We start from the raw sequence: 20,902 nt of genomic DNA on the forward strand, positions 1-20,902 counted from the left end.
AAACCATTCCATGATTCTATGATCTCTAACGCTGGAGGGTCTGTATGTCAGGAGCTTGTCAGGTCCTGGGGATGAGCTGTAGAGGAGATAAAAAACAAGTAGATATGTAGATCTGTATTTGTTTTCTTTCTTTTTGTTTTTTCTTTTTTTCCTTTTTTCTTTTTTTTTTCCTTGATTAGAGAAATAAAGTGTCATTACTTTAACCTAAGTAGCCATCTTCTAAAAAGCCTCATAGCAAAAACGACTTTGTCTAGCCTGTAATGTTTCTCAGTTCTCAGGGTATTGACATATGTATTCTTTTCTCCTTTTTTAATAATGCTGAAACTAATGTTTTCTAACTCATTTATTTAAATATTTAATATTTCTGCAAACTTTCCACTATACTCTAATTTTACTTCAGGGAATTCTGTAAAAGAAAATAGTTTATCTTCCTTATGGTAAATGGACACAGTGGAAATGTCATCCATTGTACTTTTTTCCCCCTGAATGTTCATATCTTTATAATAATAAAATTGTTCTTCCCCTGTTCACAAAACAATTAGTTCTCCAATGTATGAGTTTTCCTTTATTACAGACTGAAATCTGTGCACGGATAGTATTTTAAACTCACTAGTATATGCTTATACACAGCAATGTCATATTAATACCATTTATATACTTGTTAAATTTCCACTGGAGATATTGCTTTCAACCTTGTAAGTATTTTTTGGTTTGTTTTTGGTTTACTTCTGATATTTTTTTCTTACTATGCTAAAAATAAGGTATATACATAGGAGTTCTGTACAGATATTAATCCATGTGATTTGTTTGGCCACATAGACCTTCAACTGTGTATTTTTATCTGTATAAAATGCTTCAGGCAATATATAAATACTGTTTTCAATTTATGCTTATAAAGTGTATGTATATTTAATGAATTGGGAGAGAGTGAAACCACAAACTTTTGGCATAAGATCACTTGTTGCATCAAAATAGGGATTCACAATTTTTAAGAAACTTCTAATCCCTTATCTAAACCTGTATTGATATAAAATGAACTGAAATGTTATGAGCTAAATGTTGTTTCATAGTTTAAATCGAGCACAGCTTGCTTTGCAACATCTAAAAGGAAGTTTCAACACTCAGAATGGTCAGGATTTCATCTTGAATGACATTTATGTTGTTTTAGCAAGAGTGATTTAAAATATATTATTTTTGCCGTTTTATAACAGTGTTTCATAGATGATGTTTCAAAAAAGTAATTTATTTCACTGCAAATGCATTCAGTTTTCATAGTGGCCTGTTTGTTTGTTTGTTTGTTTAGGAAGCAGGAACAGACAAGAGTATTTTTCCTTTACCAGAACCACAGGATTTTTTCCAGGCCTCCCAAGTTAAGTTTGAAGACCTAATAAAAGACTTAAGGAAACTGAAGAGAGATCTAGAAGGTAACTGGGAACTTTCACATTTGCTCTGTTAACAACAAAGTGCCATTTAAAATGTGACCTTTATGAGGTTTTCTTATTGCTAATTAGGTTTATAGTGTTGATTCATTTAGAGTTTTTTACACTGTGGCACAAATTACTGACATAAATTAGGAAGAAAAAAAAATCAAACTCATGACTTAATAAAAATGAAAGTAAAGATACTGAAAAGTAATTCTCCCTTTTACAATTGAAAGGCCCCTAAAGAAATCTTTCTGAAATTTTCTTTAGTTATGTCTGAATTTTCCTCTGGCTTCTCCAGAACTGTGTGTTTAACTGTAGATATCTGTTAGTTCCATAACATAAATACTTTCTTCAGTACTTGTATAACAACAATTTAACAGCTACAAGAAGGAGTTGAATACTATTAATGTAGAAATAAGACATAGCTTGCCAAGGCACAGCAAAGGGAAATGGAAAGCTCCAGTTCAAAATATTTTCACCCTGGGATATAAAATAAACATTTTAAAATGTTTATTATAAAGAGAGGCTCAGAAACCCAACTCATCTATCAATCAAGGTACTGAGTGGAAATAAAGTAGGAAGGGTTGCTCTCTAAGTGTTCCAAGCAGTTTCATTTTTATTTTGTGCTTCATATGACTTTCTAAAATAAATCCAGCAAATAATGACTGAATATTTTAAGCCTGGATTTTTTGTTAAGGAAAAGTTGCTACTTTTACTGAAGCAATTTTGTGTAGAAAGTTGAGTTTAGGGAGAAAATCTGCATAAAAGACTATAAAAATTTCTCCATTTACATATACATCTCTGCATCAAAATTGAAGAGCCCTTTTAGAATCAGAGTTGAACAAGATGATAGTTTTTTTTTTTTTCAATGTAAGGCAATGAAAACCATTACAAAATAATTTATCCTTACAGTTAGAAATTGCTGGATTAGGTCACTGCCATCTTTAGGATAGTTTCAAAGGTTAACAGTGGTAGGAAAGTATCAGTTGTTGTTTGTTCGACCCGGGTACAAGTGAGTGCTCTATCTCCTCTCATCGCTTGGCCCTGTAAACCCCTTGGCCTGCCCTCTTTTGGGCTAGTTTGTGCAGAAACATGATCTGTGTTTGATCTCGTACTTTTTCAACATGTAGTCCTGCTGTCATGCATCTTAGTCTTGCATTGAGGCTGTGACATTCACATCATACTTGTTCTACATTGCAAAGACAGAGACAGCAAGTAGGAAAAGCTAACCACTTTAACTAATTCAAAATAAAACCTGCAACTTTCTTGTAATCACTGATTTCTATTTTCTTAGATATTTACAGAAAATCTAGAAAAATTCTTATGTTGTACTTGTTTTCATAATTCTTCTTTGTAAATATGTATTTGAAACCCAGCCAAACCAATTAACATATAAAGTTAATGACAGCAAAGATTTGAAACAAAAAAGGTCGTGGAAATGTTTTCAGATGTTGGTATTTTATCACTCAGAAATATGCAGCAGAATACTAACAAGCATTCCTGTGATTAGTTTCTCTTATATTTAAACAAAGAAACAATCACTCGTATAAAAATATTGTATCTCTTTCAAACATTCCCTTTCAAATTTTTTTCTTCAGATAATGCTGTAGTTTATTTTTAAATCAAAATTTTAATTGAAGAGGTTATAATTTTAACACGTACAACAAAGATTTGATGAGTCTCTGTAGTTTATTGTAGCCATTAAAAAGTTGTGGCTGCTGGCAGAATACCAGTGAAAGTCTAAAGCTGAAACAGATGTGAGTAGCAGAAACCAAGTCCAGAGAAGCGCCGGGCCCAGCTATCCAGACAGGCGCGGCCCTTCAGATGTAAATAATTTGAACAATATTAACTGGGGCTGCCTGTGTTATAGGGTACATTGGATTTATATCGCAGTTTGGTTGGCTAAGGTAGTCTTAAACAGATTACCTTGGAAGTGGGATGAGACAAAGGTAATAAATGAAAGAGGGGTTTTCTTGTGTGCCATTCAGGAATGAACTAATGTCCCTGTTAGTGACTTACTTTTTTTCTGAGATTTGTACAGAATGATTAAAAAAAAAAAGATAAATATCAACTCTTGTGCTTAAAATGGAATTTTGGTAGACACCTTACATGATAGTTGTCATTTAGCATTTGAAAATATTTTCTACTAGTTTATCAAGGCATTCATTTATCTTTCTATCATGGGTATTAACATAGGAAAGATTGAGTTATCGTGAATGGCATGTCTTAATGGTGTAAACCTCTGGTTTGAAATACCTAGACACTGTGGAACCAAAAGTTCAAATCTAGATGGAACACAAACCCTTTCATCCTTTTCAGATAAACATATTGAGTTCCATACAATTTACTATTTTGAAGTCTTTCAGATTAGACTTTAAAGGGACAGACTAATTTAAGTCTAAAGGGATTAGACTAAAGTTTGGCTCAAAAATTCAAACAAATTTTTGGAGAACCTTAATCCAAGAGGTTTTTAACACATATTACAGAACAAACTTTGTAATCACGAGCATTTTTAGGTTAATAATAATGGCAAACTAAAATATGCATTTAATGTAGGCTTTTAAGGGGAAAGAAGTGCAAAAGAATGCAATATTAAGTAGTGAGATGAAAAATTTTAGACTGAAATCTGGTTCCACTTTAAAGTCACAAGAAAAAGAAATGTTTTCTGTAAGCTCAGGTTTTCACTCCAGGTTAGTATAGTCAGTGTATTTCCAAGGTTTTCAAATATTACATAGTAGCATAAACAGATACATTTATTAATTTAACAGGTATTAACTTTCCAATTAATCTTTATGGAAAAAAAAGTTTTTGCTTTGCTTCAATATTTTAAGATTGTAAGATATCTTATTCCTTGTCCGGGGCAAGGATTTCTACTTTTTCCTTCCCTTATAACAAAATATGATTTTCCTTCTGGTCTGGACAGTGCTACTTCATTGGTATTCTTCTGGAATAAGCACAAAGTGTTTGAAATGTCTAATCATAAGAAGATTTTTAGAAAGAAAGCCACGTTACCAAAGTATGATAGACTTGTATAGGTTGTACCATGAACCTTTTATTTCTCTCTCTCCAAAATTGAACAATCTTAATTATTCAAAATTAGTTGCACTGTAGATTGTTTCCATCTATCATACTCATTGGTCTTCTTTGGAATACAGTTTGTAAAATTTTAAAATGCTTCTTCATTAATCAAAAGGAAGCAATATTAGATTCCTTGTATCATTTACAGTAATGTTCATTATAACTTCTTAGTATTCTTGACCTTACCAACTGAAAGAGCAAAGATACTTACTGAATGGTTAAAAATGGGAACCAAGTTAGGTCCACCCTTGACAGTATTCAGTCACACCTTTATTTCTCATAATTAAATTTCCTATGAGATTGTAACATTCTAATCCTATTGAATATTCACATACCTTTTGCTTTCACATTCTGTCACATATTTCACAGAGATATTGGTTACCATTTTCATACTAATATTTTTTCAGTACTGTATATGTGTTTTAAATTTTTATTAACTGAGTGTATATGAGTATATATGTAGATGTTTACACACACATGTACATGACTGAAAGGAAGTAATTTAATCTAAAATAGAAACAAGACTTTATGGATAAGCTACCTATAATAATCAGTTGGGTTTTGGTACTCCAGGAGACATGGTTTCAAACTGGGGACCTCTTAACACAATTGTTGAGAGATTTGTATCTTGCATAAGTATGTTACCTCCAAAATTTCCACAGTTAAGTAGTGGAACTTCATGAAAACTTCAGTTTATGGCAACCCCATCTTGTAAAATTGTATTTAAAGGGAAAAAGTAAAATTAAAAAGTAAAAGTAAAAAGTAAAAGCAAAAGGGAAGCAAGTAAAACTATGCATGAAAAGTTGAGAAATGATGATGTTGCATTGGCTGTTTTCACATTATTTTTCATACAGAAGCATTACAAGTATCTTAAAATCATGGAGAAATGCGGGTTGTTTGGTTGGAACGTACCTTTGGAAGTTCTGTGGTCCAAAGCCTTTGATCAGGCCTATATTCATATTTAGATCAGGTTGAAGAGGGCCTTCGCCAGCTCAGTTTTGAATCTAAGGATGGAAATTCCAACACCTCTCTGGGCACCTGTTCCAGTACTGAATCACTGTCTTGAATATTTTTCCTTATCCCTTGTGAGAATTTCCTCTGCTGCAACTTGTGACTATTGCTCCTTTTTCTTTAGACACGCATTTCCGAGAAAAGTCTGGCTCCATCTTCTCTATAGCTATTTGTTAGGTCGTTGAAGCAAAAAACTAGATCCCCAGTTAGCTTTCTCTTCACCAGACTGAACATACCTGGCTCCCTCTGCCTCTTCTTCAAGGGTTCGTTTTAATTGCATTCTTAAATGGCAGCATGACGAGATATGTATTATTTTTCAGATATGAGTATGTGTGTGTGTATAGCTATTCATATATATATATATAATATTTTTCCTAGAAACAGATCCAGTGCACTGGATGTAACTAGTATGGTGTTGCCTTACCGATACCAGTATCGTAGCTAATTAACCTTGTCTCTTAGTATGACTGACCAGACTGTTGCAACCAAGCCGTTGCATCTACATTGCTCTCATTCAGTGCCTCTTCAGGGATCTCTGTATCACATTGTATTGCAAAGGGGGATGTGTTACAAAATTAAGACAAGAATGGAAGAGAATTTAGAAATGAGAAATGGGTAGAAATTGAAAAGGGTCACTCACTCTTTATTCTTGTAGTCACTGTCACTATAAATAGAGATGAGGAAGCTGCAAAAAGAAAAAATAATCGGTTCATGCTCATTTAAGACTAAAACACTATGATTTTCCTGTTTTAAAATTCTGAACATCTCTTTTTATCAAGGGTTTTAAGGGAATATATTTACCAATAGGAAAATATGCAAAAGCAGAAAAGTTTAATCAGTATTATTCACAAGAAATTAATGTAAAATTCTTAAATGTGTGTGTTCCCATTGGAGTCTTCAAACTGAGTTAAAGTTTTTTGCAACAAAATGTAACTAATTAACTACAAACCATATTTTTCCCTAGAGATTAATTGATGTTTTCGATTAATAAACTGGGACATTTTCAGCTTTTGTTGGATTTCTATGTAAGCACACATGGAGAAATTAATAGATTGTGTTATTATTTATTCATATATAATATGTTCATATTGTATGTAGTTCATATGTAATATGGCCTTAGGTAAAGTCTGGTTTATGGAATCAAATTTTAGTATAATCATGATGCAATAGTTATCAATAGGGCAATGATTACAATGTTGAGAGATTTTGTCTGTTGTTTGATTTACTTTATAGACAGAAAGGTTACTGGATCACATAATGAAAATTCTAAATATAATATCAGTCTGAATGTTAACTTTCTAATAATTCGCTGGATCAATAGATATTTCTCAATAAAAGGTGATTGTTTATTCATTACAAGAGGTCAGTATTGAAAAAAGTATCAAAGGCCTTTTTCTGAAATATTTTCAACCAATTGAAGCCTTAGTCTAATTTAAATGAAATGTTTTAAGTCAATTTAAAAGTAGGATTTAGACATCTGAGCCACATACATGTTCTAGAAAAATTTTCCCAGCAGAAGCAGAGAGGTTGTATGATACTTTCCAGGAACTAGTCACTTTAATTTTCTTCATGTTAGATTTACTTTTAAATTTTAAAAGTCACCTTAAAATTTTGGAAGTGCAGGCAAATAGAAATTTGAACGGGGTGGTGGAACATGAGGAGCCAAATAGGTGCATGTGTTATTTCTTTAGACATTAGATTAAATGGAGCACATTGTTTTGTAGCTGGTGAGTATCACTATATTTTTGCATTGTCCAACATTTACATGATATATTCTGAGGAAATGCAGAGTGGTGTAAGGAAGAGAGCAAAGGACAGCTTCGTACAGGAAAAGTTTTTCTTTTTTTTCAAGAGTTGACAAAGCGACACTTTTCCTTCTCAGAGCTTTTTGAATAGTCTCTTGCTTTAGCAGGATGAGATATATTCCAGTTTGTTTTGATTTGGCAAAGATACAACACAGGCATTAAAAAACACATTTTGTATATGTGCACTGGATTCTATTTTACAATAAAACTAACATTTTGACAGTGTTGCATTGGTAATGTTCATATGTGAATACATTAAGTGGAAATTTTCCTAAGTGGATCATTGCTTTAAATTCCATTAGATTTTCTAGTTTGTGATAATAGAGGATAGTATGGAATGGTTTTAATAAGATTCAGAAATATAATAGAGGAGCAAAGCAATGATATTTTAGAAGAGTTTATTCCCTGGAAGCAGATGTCTGCATGTGTGCACAAAGGCGAGGGAGAAAGCTTTCCGTCGGTTAAACAATGGCATGCTGTTAATTTTTTCTTTTATTTTTTTTCTTCGGCTAAAGAATCCTCAGAAATTTCTTGTTAAAAATTGTTATGCAAATGCTAAGATTCTAAAATTAATCTTGGAAATACCACAGCTATGATTTTCTGTGTGCCCTTTTATACAAATAAATAAACATGTATGTGTGTGTGTGTGTTAAGCATTAATTATATAACTAGTATACATCTGGGAGCAGGTAGTGTACATCTGGGAACAGGAGCAATATTGTCCCTATCAATGTGCGTGATGAATAATGAATGATGTAGTTTGGAGGGTGTGTAATACTAGCCTTGGGAGGACCAGTGACTTCATATTTATGGATCTCATCAGCTTTTCCTCTTTGAGGGAGTATGCAGTAAAAGAAAAGGCAGATTTCTGCTGGAATTGAGGCAGTCGCTTACGTATTTACTGCCAATGATCAAAGACTGAAAGTACATTAATTCAGACAGTGGGATACGAGTTAGTAGTAGTGAGGCTAATTAGCACTTTAAAAAGTGTTCTTGCTAATATTGTAGATAATTTATGTATTTACATGATTTTAAATCTAAGCAGGATGCTCTAGCTGAACCAAAGCCATAAACTTGGTAGAAGAATTAATTAGGTGGAACTTTATGGTCTGTCTTGCACAGAAAATCAGAGATCCAGCAGTATACAGGGAAACAGGAGATCACTTCTCCAGTCTCTACAATTTCAGCTCATAAACATACTGTTTCAGCCATTGCACAGCAATTCTCTTCTATCTGATCCTGTGGGCAGTACACTAGGTAATAATGTGTTTGTGTGTTTGAAAGGTGGTTTTTTTCCTAGCACTGTAAAAATCTTAGCTTGTCTGATTAAAAATATTATTATTGCTTCCTAAAAATTTTGTCTTCCTCTAAATTAGCCAGACAAGACTCTTCAATTTCAAAATATTCAGTTTTTTTACTGTTCAGAGAGAAGGAAAATGTTCGATTTCTCAGCGAGTTCTACTCGCGCGCTTTTCTACACTCCTGACAGATCTTAATGATGTGCGGAGGTCTGCATGTTTGGATCTTGACACTAAACCAAAACTTTCTATTAATAATGTGTGCTGGAATCACTTAAAGAATCTGACAAAGACTTGACTGGAAAATTATGAGAGTTTAGTCATTATATTCATTTATATGTGCTGTTCAGTCCATTGCAGTGTGCTTCTCTGCTGAAGGGTGCGCTGAATGTAAACTAGCAGTTGAGAGAGAATACATTAACCAGAGTCTCAGATATGTTGCTATGGTGTGAAAAATATTTAGTTTTACTAGCAATCTTTGCTCATTTTGTTAAATGTATTCTTAGGAAATAATCTTAACAGAAAGGTTTTTAAATGATTTATATAAAACGTTGATACCCGTTGAGAAAACGAGGAGCAAAAAAAATTTTTTTTTTAGGTTACTTGAAACTCATATAGGCCAGAGAGTTCCTCTGCATGCCATCACGTACTGTAAATGTTCAAAATGTTGTTAAACTTGAAAGAAAAAAAGAAAAGCCCCTCACAAGTCTTAAATCAAAAAGACAAAGCCAGAATATCCGATCAAACTTGTGAGAATTGTTGAGATATCTGACTCTTGGCTTCCATTAGATCTCGGTTAGAACAGGTGAACTTTACAGGCTGTTTTGTACGCCACTAATTCAATTATTTCACTTTCCTTAGCTTAGAGCTTACCACTGAAATGTTTTTCTGTCTCACTTATACATGAGAGCTTGAGCACCTAAGCAGGTACTTGTTTCTGTGTGTCACAAGGAAAATGTATTTCAAACAAAAATCGGAGTGTTTAAAGTTTTACTTATTAGTTTATATCCTCTGATATTTTTTTTTAAAGAAAACTGAATTATTAATGAGTGAAGAAAATAATTGTGCATAGAAACACATTTCTTCTTCTAAATTAGCTGAAAATAACTTCACAGAACAGTAACTATGCAAACAGTTAGAATGGTGTATTTAGTTTTATGTGTGCTAATACTTTTTTGCATTAAATTGTTGACCCTTCTTTAAGGCAATAAAACCAAAGCTTGAGAATAGAGTACCATCACAATTTGATCCTCTTCTGTATTTTTTTCAGTGACTTTTCTCTCAGAAAACCTCACATTCTCTTTGCGGCATTTCCCTCGTGTTTGGTTCAAAGGCTCCTGTATTAGTCAACCCAGCTCTGGCGAGGGTGCTAGTGCTTGAACCTTTGTGTGCTGCCATCATTGAGATGTGTACTGATTATCAATGTGTGTCCAAAAATGCAAATAAAATACTGTCTCTGAAACTTTTCTGGGCCAGTAGCAGCGTAACCACTTGCAGTTAGAAGCTGTCAAAATTCTTAGACTGTACTCCAAAGGAATTAAGGTAAATCTCTTCCCTTCTCCACATTTATTTAATATTCTATCTGAAAAGAAACATTTACTTGCAAGGTTATAAAAAAGCACAAGAGTTGTAGATGGCACAGGTATAATGGATTGTAATAAAGCTAACATTCTTATGTGCATACCTGCAGTAAATATGTACCAAAGTTGCTTGTAATAACAAGAGCATATATCCAAATCCCACAACAGTGTCTAACGGGTAATCATGCATCTCCCATAACTTTTTGTTTTACTTGGAAAGTTGTTTGCAAGTAAGAAAATGTAATAAGGCAAAACCAAACTAAGTCATGAGGAAGTTATATAGCACTTGCTGATTAATTTAAATTTATGTGATTTATCTGAAGTTTATTAGATTCTTATTTGGGTATATATGTCCAAGTAGTGTAACAGGATTCTGCGCTGTAAAAAATCATGGATCCTCTCATATAGAACTTTGGGGTTATTTAGTGCTACATTGAATTCATTTGCAGTATGGTTTCAAATCCCTTTTGAAACAGAAAAGGTAAGAGTTCTAAAAAAGAATTATCAAGTAGTAACCCTCCTTTCAAAGATAAGGCTGCATTATAACAAGAAAATAAAATAGCAAGCTTGGCAGTCTAACCTGCCAGGCTCTGAACAGACCGGGGAGGGGGATGTTTAACAGCTTGCACAGTGGCATAACTCATGGGGGATAGTGTCAGTGACAGGTTTATAGGAATTCATGGTGTTGATACTTGGTTTCACTGTCAGGATGATTCCTGTAAATGCTACTGGTGGGTTCTGGTGAGTAAATAGTTAGTAATTTACTGTTATCAACATTAAACTATTTCTGGTTTTGCGTTTACTTTAAAAATAGTGCTTAAAAAATTCCAAATCCTGTCTGATTGACACTGAAATGCTCTTTACGTGAAAGTTTGTTTATGAGCAGTGATTCTTTTGACAGATTTACAAGTGTCTGTGGAGTTTTAAAAGACTATTGCCCAATAGGCATTAAGTGAGAGGCATTCTATTTTGTAAATATTTTCACTTATATTGGGGATTTTTAAAGAACTTTTTGAGCCAAGTACTGCATTAAATCTGAAGACAGTGGCAAACTGATAATCAGCAGTTTCCAGCTTTGTTTTAATGTTTTGCTAATGGTTTCCATTTCTGTGGCCAAGATTTGCAGTGGGTGAAGTATGATGTACATCCAACAATTTGTAAGGGCTTTCAAATAGTATTGCATGCTCATATTTTCTTTTTTTGCAATAGCTCATTTAGAAATAAACAATTTTCAAAGTAGTATATTACATTTAATTTCACTAACGTACAATACATACCAAGAAAATGAACCAAAAGTTTATTACAGTAATGGAGAATTTGCATCTGTTTGAAATCAGTATTGCTGAAACAGGTTGTTTATTTTCTCAAAGAATTATTTTGGAGTGGGATGCTGAGAGGAGAAGTGTACGTGTGCTGTGTTAGCTGTCAGGTTCCTCAGAATTCCTTCAGATACTTCAGAATTTCAGAAAAATTTTTTTTCAGAAAGAAACTTTTCAGAATTTGTTTCAAAGAAGGAATCAATAATAAGATCCTCAGAATCATTCTAATAAAAACCTTGCCAAAATAATTCTATTTTAAAAAGGAAAGGGTTTCTATTGTAGTGAATATGGGAACAGAATATAAAAAAATCATGCAATGTTCTCTCAGGTTATAGCATTTTTAGCAAACAAAATAGGGGCAACTGATAGAACAGAACTTTTCGGTTTTCATTATTTAATTTCAGTATAATGTTTGGCATGACTTGGTAATTTGATTTTTTTTTTAGACAATATATTTCAAGCAAATTTTTGAGTAAACAAAAAAAAAGGTACCTTATATAACAGGAAATTCAATGAACAATTAACAGAAACTTTTATATTATGTTGTGTGGAACTGAGGCAGGTGATAGAGTTATATGGTAGCCTTTCACCGATGTTACAAATCTAGGTTGACAAAGACCAGCTGACTTTAATATGTAGAATTACAACTGCCATTTTAATCAAAACCTTTGATTTAGCCCTGTCATGTAAATCTTTTTCCTCTTCCAAGTGTGTCTTTATTTGTATCTGATTTGTGATTCCTTTGAACACACTTCCACCATTCTTTGCCATATCTATCCCCAGGCAAATTTGATGATGTTCCGAAGTTCTTCAGTCTAAAATATACATCTGGTTGGTAGTCCTGGCCATCATTTTCTTAAAGGTATTGGACAAGGAATCACTATTCTACATAGGACATTTCGTTATTGAAGGGAAGACTGAGACTGCGGAGATTTCAGCAGGAATACAAAATATTTGAGATTGCAGTTCAGCTGAAGTTCATGACTGCCTTCAGCCAGTGACTCCATACCTATGTGATGTTTCTAATTTTAATGTTATCAAGTAAATAAATTCAAGTTTTCTTTAAATATTTCAGTACAGTTGACTAAACAGAATTAGTTAACCTTCAGTTGCCCACAGATACTTGTTTGTAGGCCAAAAGTATAGGTTATTGAGCGAAGTATAACCTAAATTCAGAGTCAGATAAAGGAGAATTAAGCAGTACAGGGCAAATAAATTGCTTTTGTGATTAACAGATTTTCACTTCATCACCCTTGTCCGTAATTCCTTTAGCTCAAAGCTAAAACTTTCTGAGAACCCTTCAGTCTATTTTGGCAGTTATCTGAAAGAACTTCAGGAAGTAAACTGATAGATTTTAGTTTTAGATAGATATCATCTAGATAAATATCATCAGCAGAGAGCATCGTCCAAAGGTCTCTCTTTAAGGCTTTTCAATAACATAAATTCTTAGAGTCTGACAGCATTTACTTGACTTCTTTTGTCTCTTTCAGTTTCATTGTTTCAGGATGACTTAAGCAATACAAACTGGTATCTCATCATTTCATCTCGTATCAAACTTTTAGAGTTTTAATCAGCACTGCTGATTCACTTATGTTATCTGGCCCATTTGCTCTTCTGTGCATTTTTTCTTGTTCTTCCTCTCCCTTCATGCCAAATGTTGACCTACTTGTTAAGGATGTTAGGATTCTTGTTAGAATTCACTACTCAAATCAGCTTTTTCTCTATACACTGGTACTTCTTCTTGTATATAATTTCCTGTAGCTTTTGTCATCTGGTTAAAGTTAATGTTAGTTGTCTTTTTTTAAAAAAAAAAGAAAAAAAAAGAAAAAAATAAGGAGTTTTATATGTGCTTTTTTTTTAATTTAGAAACAATTCATCCTGGTGTTGGTCATTTAAATATTTACATGGGACATAACCTTTCTAAATCTTGTGTCACTAAAGCTTGTAGGAAACATCTAGGAAGCTTTCAATACTTCAGACAATGCAATAGCAACACCATATGATTGGGAAAACACCTTTCTAGAGTATATTAGAGTATGTTTAGATACTACTGTAGCTGCAAGCTTATTACTATAATACATATTCATATAAATCTACTTCTATATACATTTGTACAAATTTATTTATATAAGATTATTATAAAATAATTATTGGCCTGCAATTGTTGCAACCTTACATGATTGTAGTAATCGTGGGCATTCTATAGTCACTGTACCAAATGCCTGAATGTAATATGTGTACTAATACTTTTAAATTTTTGTGATTTTATATTTATCTAAAATAATTTCTAAATATTGCCTTATATAATTTTCTGTAGATTTTTTTTTAAACACAAAGAAAAAACACAACCCTGAAGCTGCTACTTTGTTCAAACTTCCAGTCAGAAACGTAACAACACTGGCTCAGTTATTTTGCTAGATTTTTCCACCTGTACAATTTTAATGCATCCATCTTCTTCCAAAATAAAGTGTTGCAATTTGCTTGATTAGCTATAGAAATCTCCTTCTTCTTCTACAAACATAAATGTTAATTATACATAAATTTCATTCAGTGTGTGATAACAGTCATAGAAAGTTCAAATTTTTAATCGCAAGAGGCAGGTATCATAAGAAAATAATCTTTAAAAGTCGTATAAACTTCCCTGATTTCTGGTTTGTTTTGCTTAATTTAATTAAAGACACATAACTGAGCATCTAATAAAAGACTTTCTTTCCCAATCTGTTGTGTTTAAATTAACACTTCATTCTGCCTACTGTCTGGCATACAAAAAATATCCATTAACTTTACTCTGAACAGTTTCAAAGGCCTGTCTTATGCTACAGGTTGCAAGGCAAGAGATTAAAGGTAAAATTAGACTGTAGCCCAGGCCATTTTACATAAGCTGTGGAGCTCCCCAATAATGTCATAGTCCACAACCTACTTGAGTTGTGGAGGGATACTAAATTAAAATATACACTTTGGTGGTAACGGTTATCTTTTCAGCATTTTTGTGTATCAACAACTGTTCAAATATATTTCTGATCCCAATTAACTGAAAAGCCATCTTTTTAGTAAGTCCTGGTGCTCAAAGAGTATTATAGGCACACTTCTGGTTGTACAATAAAATGTATGCATCTGTTTTCAACCTTCCAATGATTTTTTTCACTGCACTGCAAACTTACATTAACATGACCTTTTAATTACAAATTCTCAACTTGCTTCCACAGTTTTGTATTAATTTTTGCTGTAGTAAGTTGAATTATATAATGGTGGTAGCAATATGGTGTGAATATGTTTCATGCAGCCAAACTGTAACTCTTGTGTTTAACTCCAAAATAAATTTCCATCTAAATTTAGCTTCTTGGGAATGAAGTGTGTGGAAAAAAAATCTTATAGTAGTTCATAAATTCAGTTGCTAAATGGAAGGTAATTGCATTTTGATTTCTAACGGTCTTATTTCATCTTTAATGTGGAACGCTGGAATCTACGAAGTTTACTAGAAGTTATAGGAATGTTAAAATTCATTGGTGAATAACCTGGAGTTTTTAGAAACTGGCATGGCATCAGGTCTTAAAATACCAGATAGATTAAATAGTAAAAAAATTGCAGTTAGGTGTAAGTTAACTTTCTTACAGACTTCTACTATTTCACATCATGGCCTGGAATTTGAATACTTAAGTAAAGCTGAATTCCTGCATTTGTCTTAGGAAAAATGGTTGAGTATAGGATGCCTGGCATAGATTTGTTAAAATCAGTCTAGATAGAAGGCATCCTCCACTCACCACAGAAAGAATTTTAGAATTTTAAATACCATCTAGAATTTGTGTGTGAGACAGTCTGTGTTAGTGGCAAGTCTCAGCACACAAGTGGAGTTTTAGGACAAAGTCATTACTAAAGAAAAATTCCACTCTTTAAACACACATAGAATTTTCTATTTGGTATGCTACACTGGTACTGGTATTTTTTATTTTAATGTAATTGCTGGATTCCTTAGTGCTTATTTATTTCCATTTCAACTAAAGTAAGTCTAGGTGATTAATTTAGATATAGTCTTCTACAGTGTTGACATCTACTTCTGGTAGACGAATTCTGCAACGAATGTCTCTCAACTTCTTTTTGTAGCCTCTGAAAAGCAGATGAAGTTAGTTTGCAGAGAGTCTTCTGAAGAGCATCTTCAGCCCTTCAAGGAGAAACTAGAGGAATTCTTCCAGAAAGGTAACCACATTTGAAAAAGAAAATATTGTTGGCAAATAGTGTACATACATAATGTAAGATGCATTAAATATCTGTTGCCTCTGAAAATTCCTACTGTTATGAGTTATGTTTCCAATGTGCCTAATATATGTTAAGAATAGATCTGTTACACAGATCGTGGACATCGCTTGTCAAAGATAATTGTTCCCTTGATCTCACCCGTCTCCTACTGATTATTTTCTGCTTTGTTCTTTATAATTATTTGTAGGCAAAATGGAAAAGATATGCATCATAGACCAAATCAGAGGGAATATAAAGCTTTACGTTTATAAAAGACTAGGATGAAAAATACCCTTCTAGAGAAATTTCACATATATACATGAAGTAATGGCATCTTTTATCAATAGTGTGGATTTATGAACTGACTAATTCAGATTTAAAGATTTTGTCTTGTGTGAGACAGAAATAGGTGCAAGGAAGTGATTTACCACGGTAGAGTCTGAAGACAGCGGGGATGAGATCTAAGGTACAATTTAGTTATCAGTTCAAGACAATGTAAACACAGGTTGCTGGTTTTGAAAACAACAGTCCTGCTTTCTCCTGTTTCCCAGACTATGTGTTCCCAGTCACCTGCTCCTGCCAGCACCATTGTCTCTGGAGCTGTGCAAAACAGATAAGGGAATAGATGCCCCCATTCCCCGCCCCCAGGTTGTAGGAGTACAGACTATTTGGGTAAACAAAGTGCTGCATTTCTGATGAGTACATTAAGAATTGTTAAGAATTAAATATGACCAAAAGGCTACTATTTCTCACAGAAATCCTGAACAGTTTAACAATTTGCTGTTTGAGAAGTCAAGTGAACTACCTGAATCTACTAATCCAGGCAGAATGTTTACTTAACTCTTAGTGATCGTTCAGATTGCTGTATTAATTTATTAATTAGCTTAATCCTTTTTATAAATATTGCCCTCATGTCTTTTTAATAACTTTACTCCACAAGGCTATCTTATTAAATACTTTGATAAGTGAAAACAGGGTGTTTTAAAAGTAGCAGTTCCTGTTAAATCACCCTGTTCCCAGGCTATGGAACTCAATGGATATATTTATTTTATATATTTTTTCTTTTAGTTGCAAGTGTACTTGGACAGTATTAAAGCTGCACATTTCTTGCCACAGATTTGTAAACCACAAAAAATTATGATGGAAATCTTCATGTCACTGCAGGACAGTTGTATTGTCTTTCCCACTTATTTAATTGGAAATTTTCACTTACAGTTTAACAATACCATCAAGATTGAGATAGTACTATTTATATTTCTACAGAGCCATTGTGATCTCCAGCATGTTTCTTGATCTTGCTTGCCAAAGTACTGTAGCAGATCAGTGTAATGGTATCTTGTAGAGATTAATTGATTCATCGTGCTGTATGAATTACCCTGTTAGGGCAGCTCAGAAATGAAGTTTGTATTCTTTCCTCACTACTGGCCAGAAATGCATCAGAGCAGAGCAGTCAAAATTATAGACTCAGATGTAGATCTGGACCATAACTCAATTTTACCCAGGTCTTGCCAAGACCCTGACCAAATGGTGTCTTCCACGATCATATCACAGGTTCTGTAATTTTTACTATGCCCTGGATCTCTTAGGACTGTTGTGGTTAATCCAGCAGGCAGCTAAGCACCACACAGGTGCTCGCTCACTCCCACTCGGTGGGGTGGGAAAGAGGGTCAGAAGTGTGAAAGACAGAAAACTCATGGGTTGAGGTAAAGACAATTTAATAGGGGAAGCAAAAGCTGCGTGCACAAGCAAAGCAGAATAAGGAATTCATTCATTATTTCCATCACTTAGGTAGGTGTTCAGCCATCTACAGGGTAGCAGGACTTCATCACGTGTAACCACTACTTGGGAAGGCAAATACCATACCTCTGAACTTTCCCGAGATTTATTGCTGAGCACAATGTCATATGGTATGGGTTATCCCTTTGGTCAATTCAGCCAGCTGTCCCATTTGTGGCTCCTCCCAACTTCTTGTGGACCCCCAGTCTACTTTCTGGGAGTCAGTGTTAGAGGCAGCCTTGATGCTGTGCAAGCGCTGTTCAGCAACAGCTAAAACGTCAGTGTGTTGTCAACAGTTTTGGTCACAAACCCAATACACAGTGTGATACGAGCTGCTATGAAGAAAGTTAGCTCCACCCCAGCTAAAACCAGCAGAAGGAGTAGCAAATGCATATCACCACAGTCCCAAAAAATGAAAACAAGACAGTACCTGGTTTCTCCTGCAAAGCTGAGGTATCCTACTTCCTGATGAGTGGGAATATGATAAAAATTCCCAGATGATCTTGGAAGAAGATTAGTTCTGCTTTATAGAAAATTAATTTAATTGTGCATTATAATTTCAAATAGAAAAACATATTAATCCAAACATTTGCCCTGTTTATACCTATCGATGTGGAAATTGAGATATATTTACCTTTGTCAGCGTAACAGAAAATTTTATTCTTATGTTTGTGAATAATGTATATAAATTTATATATTTGTTTAAAAAGAGAGGATATATCCTGCACAGTGTCCTGGGACAATGACTTCTTTACATAAATTATTAAATTTGTTGGATGTTTCTTGGTGGTTTAGGTTTTTTGTATTCTAGAAAGAGCAAAATCACATGAATTACTTGTCCACCATTTTCCTATGGTCTCTTGTTCTCCATTTGCTTTATAATATTATGGTTTGTGGTATCTAATCATACACATTTAATTTTATCTAATTTAACTTTTCATCCTTTGGCATTTCTGTTTCATCTATCTTTTCCTGAAAGGAGTTGTCAGTAGGTTGTCAGATCCTATAACTATTGACCCGATTTCTCCTTCAGTCACCTGATTGATTTGAATCTTTATAATTGGTGGATGATACTTTCTGTGGCATTAGAATGGAAATCCTATAAAATTCTACACTGGAGACAGGTAAAAATAACACAGAAACCCATCTTGATTTATGGTACTAGAATAAGCATTGGACAAATGTCAAGCTCAGGGGTTCAGTTGAGATCAGTGTCTGGAAACTCTGCTTCTCTGACATTAGGAGTTAAATGATAATACTGAGCATCCGTTAAGCATCTGCTTTCAGTTTTGTTTGTTTAAAAAACAGTTGTGGCTGGTTTAAGCAAATGTAAGAAGAAACTGTCTGTTATCTTTCTGCCAGCTCCCAGCAAGTATCCAAAGCTCAGATGCTTTTCTGAAACTTCTGGCTTGAAAATAGGGCTGGAACTCATAGATATTCAGGTTTTTCTTGTATGCACAATTTCCCATCATTTCTAGTCAATGCTAAGTTGGAAATACTGTAAGAAAAAAAACCATATTGATTTGCTTAAACTGAACTGTTTACATTTCCTAATTACAATTAATATCAATTAAATCTAATACTTGCTGTGTTGTAACAAAAAACACTGAGAGTGTTATGGAGACTGACATTCTAAAATTCTAGAGGGGATAAACTGTACTTCTGCTGATGTCAGTGCTGTTTTGTGTAACTGGATGTAATGTAGGCTAGTGCCTTCAACAGGGAGTTGGGTGCCAGAACCTTTAGGTTCTATTCCCAGTTTAGCTCCTTGACATGTGGTGCTAGAATAGTTGGTTAATCTCTTTTTCAGAGTGTGTTTCAACTTTTCTGGTACACAGAATGTTGAATAATGATTCTTGCTATTTTATATAGTGAAAGATAATCTTTGTCAAGTACTTTGTGATTCCCACATGAAAGACATAATGTATAAACTGTTAATACTCCATTAGCTGTATTTGATATGCCTATGCTTCTTGAAAAGGGTTTAGATTATTCTCAAAGTGGAAATAATCCTTAGTAGGTTTAATTATATTATATGCAACAAATTATACTAGTTTTGCTATACTGTGGAGACCTAAGAATTGCTATAAATTTATATACACTTACTGTATTTCTAGTAGAATTACTGTATAGGGTTTTTTTTCAGAAATATGTTCATAATGTTTTCCATTTAATTTGTCATGATACACAAAAAGAACTTTGAAATAGTGAAATTAATGGTTGGTTTGGAATGCTCCTTAATTTATGAAAATCTTGCTCAGAATTGCTTAGAGGAAACTCTTCTTTTGATATGAAACTGTCCCCAAAAAATTAAAATAGTTAGATGAATATGAGAAAGATGCAAAATACTCTGTTTTGAAAAGGAGAAAAGAAAGAGTTTGGTTACTGCAGCTATGAAGCTCACTAGAAGGGATTCTGGCGAGTAGCCATTGGTGTTAGTTTTTCATGACATTTTTTATTCTCCTCGCGCATTCTCTCAAGAATAATACAAACCAGAAAGTAAATGACATACGGGAGTAGGCGACTAGCCTTAAAGAAATGGATTTCTTATTTTGCCACTTGACTATTTCATATTGTTTGTCCATTTTAATAAATGTGGAAATGCATAATACAGATTCATGCAGGATCTTGCAAAATCTGGTCCCAAATTCCCCTTCGTTGATTCCAGGTCAGAAAGTATGTAAAAACTTTAATCTGGGCTCGATTTCATCCCTCATATCCTGGAATGTGTAAATCAAAAAGTCTTTATGCTTCATAGAAGTTAACATAGGAAAAGCATAGCTGCCTCTTTTCATTTCTCTGAGAAGAAAGCATCACGATGATGAAGACTTTGCTATTAAAGGAATGCATTTAGTTTACAACAGAGTCTGGGAAGCAAATAGCCTGATGTCAAGACTGAACAGTTTTTGAAAATCATTAATAGCGGAAAGCAAAGTTATTTGGGAAAGGCCCACGTGACACACTGAAGTGTCCAAGGTGACAAGCAAGATGGAGAGGGAGGCATTTGTCAAAAAGAGTAGATCTATTGAGATTAATCCCATAGGAAAAGAAATTGTCCCATGTTTAGAATTCTAGCCTAGCACTTAGGAAACATTGGCTAAGTTCATTGCTTTGCTACAACTTCTGTATGTGTTATACTACGTGAAAGAACACTCTGCAGTCATGGAACCGTACAATAAAAAATAGACTCATAGACCAAGCTGCTCATGGCAGCATTATGTCAGGAGGTAGTACATTTTTCAGACAAGGTTAGCAACCACATGGAAAATGTCAGTAAATCTGATTTTTAGTGCTGAATGATTTCTTCTTAGTAATTTTAGCCAGGCTGCAGTAGCTACCTGGGCATCCATCCAGTCTATTGCGCTTTTTAATGCATTT

The 20,902-nt window shown here is 33.8% G+C and overlaps 1 protein-coding gene across 1 annotated transcript in view; it reads left to right on the forward strand.

Moving 5' to 3' along the window:
- Window positions 1-20,902, forward strand: part of FMN1 (formin 1) — a 138,273-nt gene that overhangs the window by 82,349 nt on the left and 35,022 nt on the right. Inside the window, exons 12-13 of the mRNA XM_074148430.1 lie at window positions 1,304-1,424; window positions 15,617-15,709. Coding sequence (XP_074004531.1) covers window positions 1,304-1,424; window positions 15,617-15,709 — 214 coding nt within the window. The remainder of the gene's footprint in view (window positions 1-1,303; window positions 1,425-15,616; window positions 15,710-20,902) is intronic.

Source organism: Numenius arquata, chromosome 6, assembly GCF_964106895.1.
Source record: "Numenius arquata chromosome 6, bNumArq3.hap1.1, whole genome shotgun sequence".
Lineage (NCBI taxonomy): Eukaryota > Metazoa > Chordata > Aves > Charadriiformes > Scolopacidae > Numenius > Numenius arquata.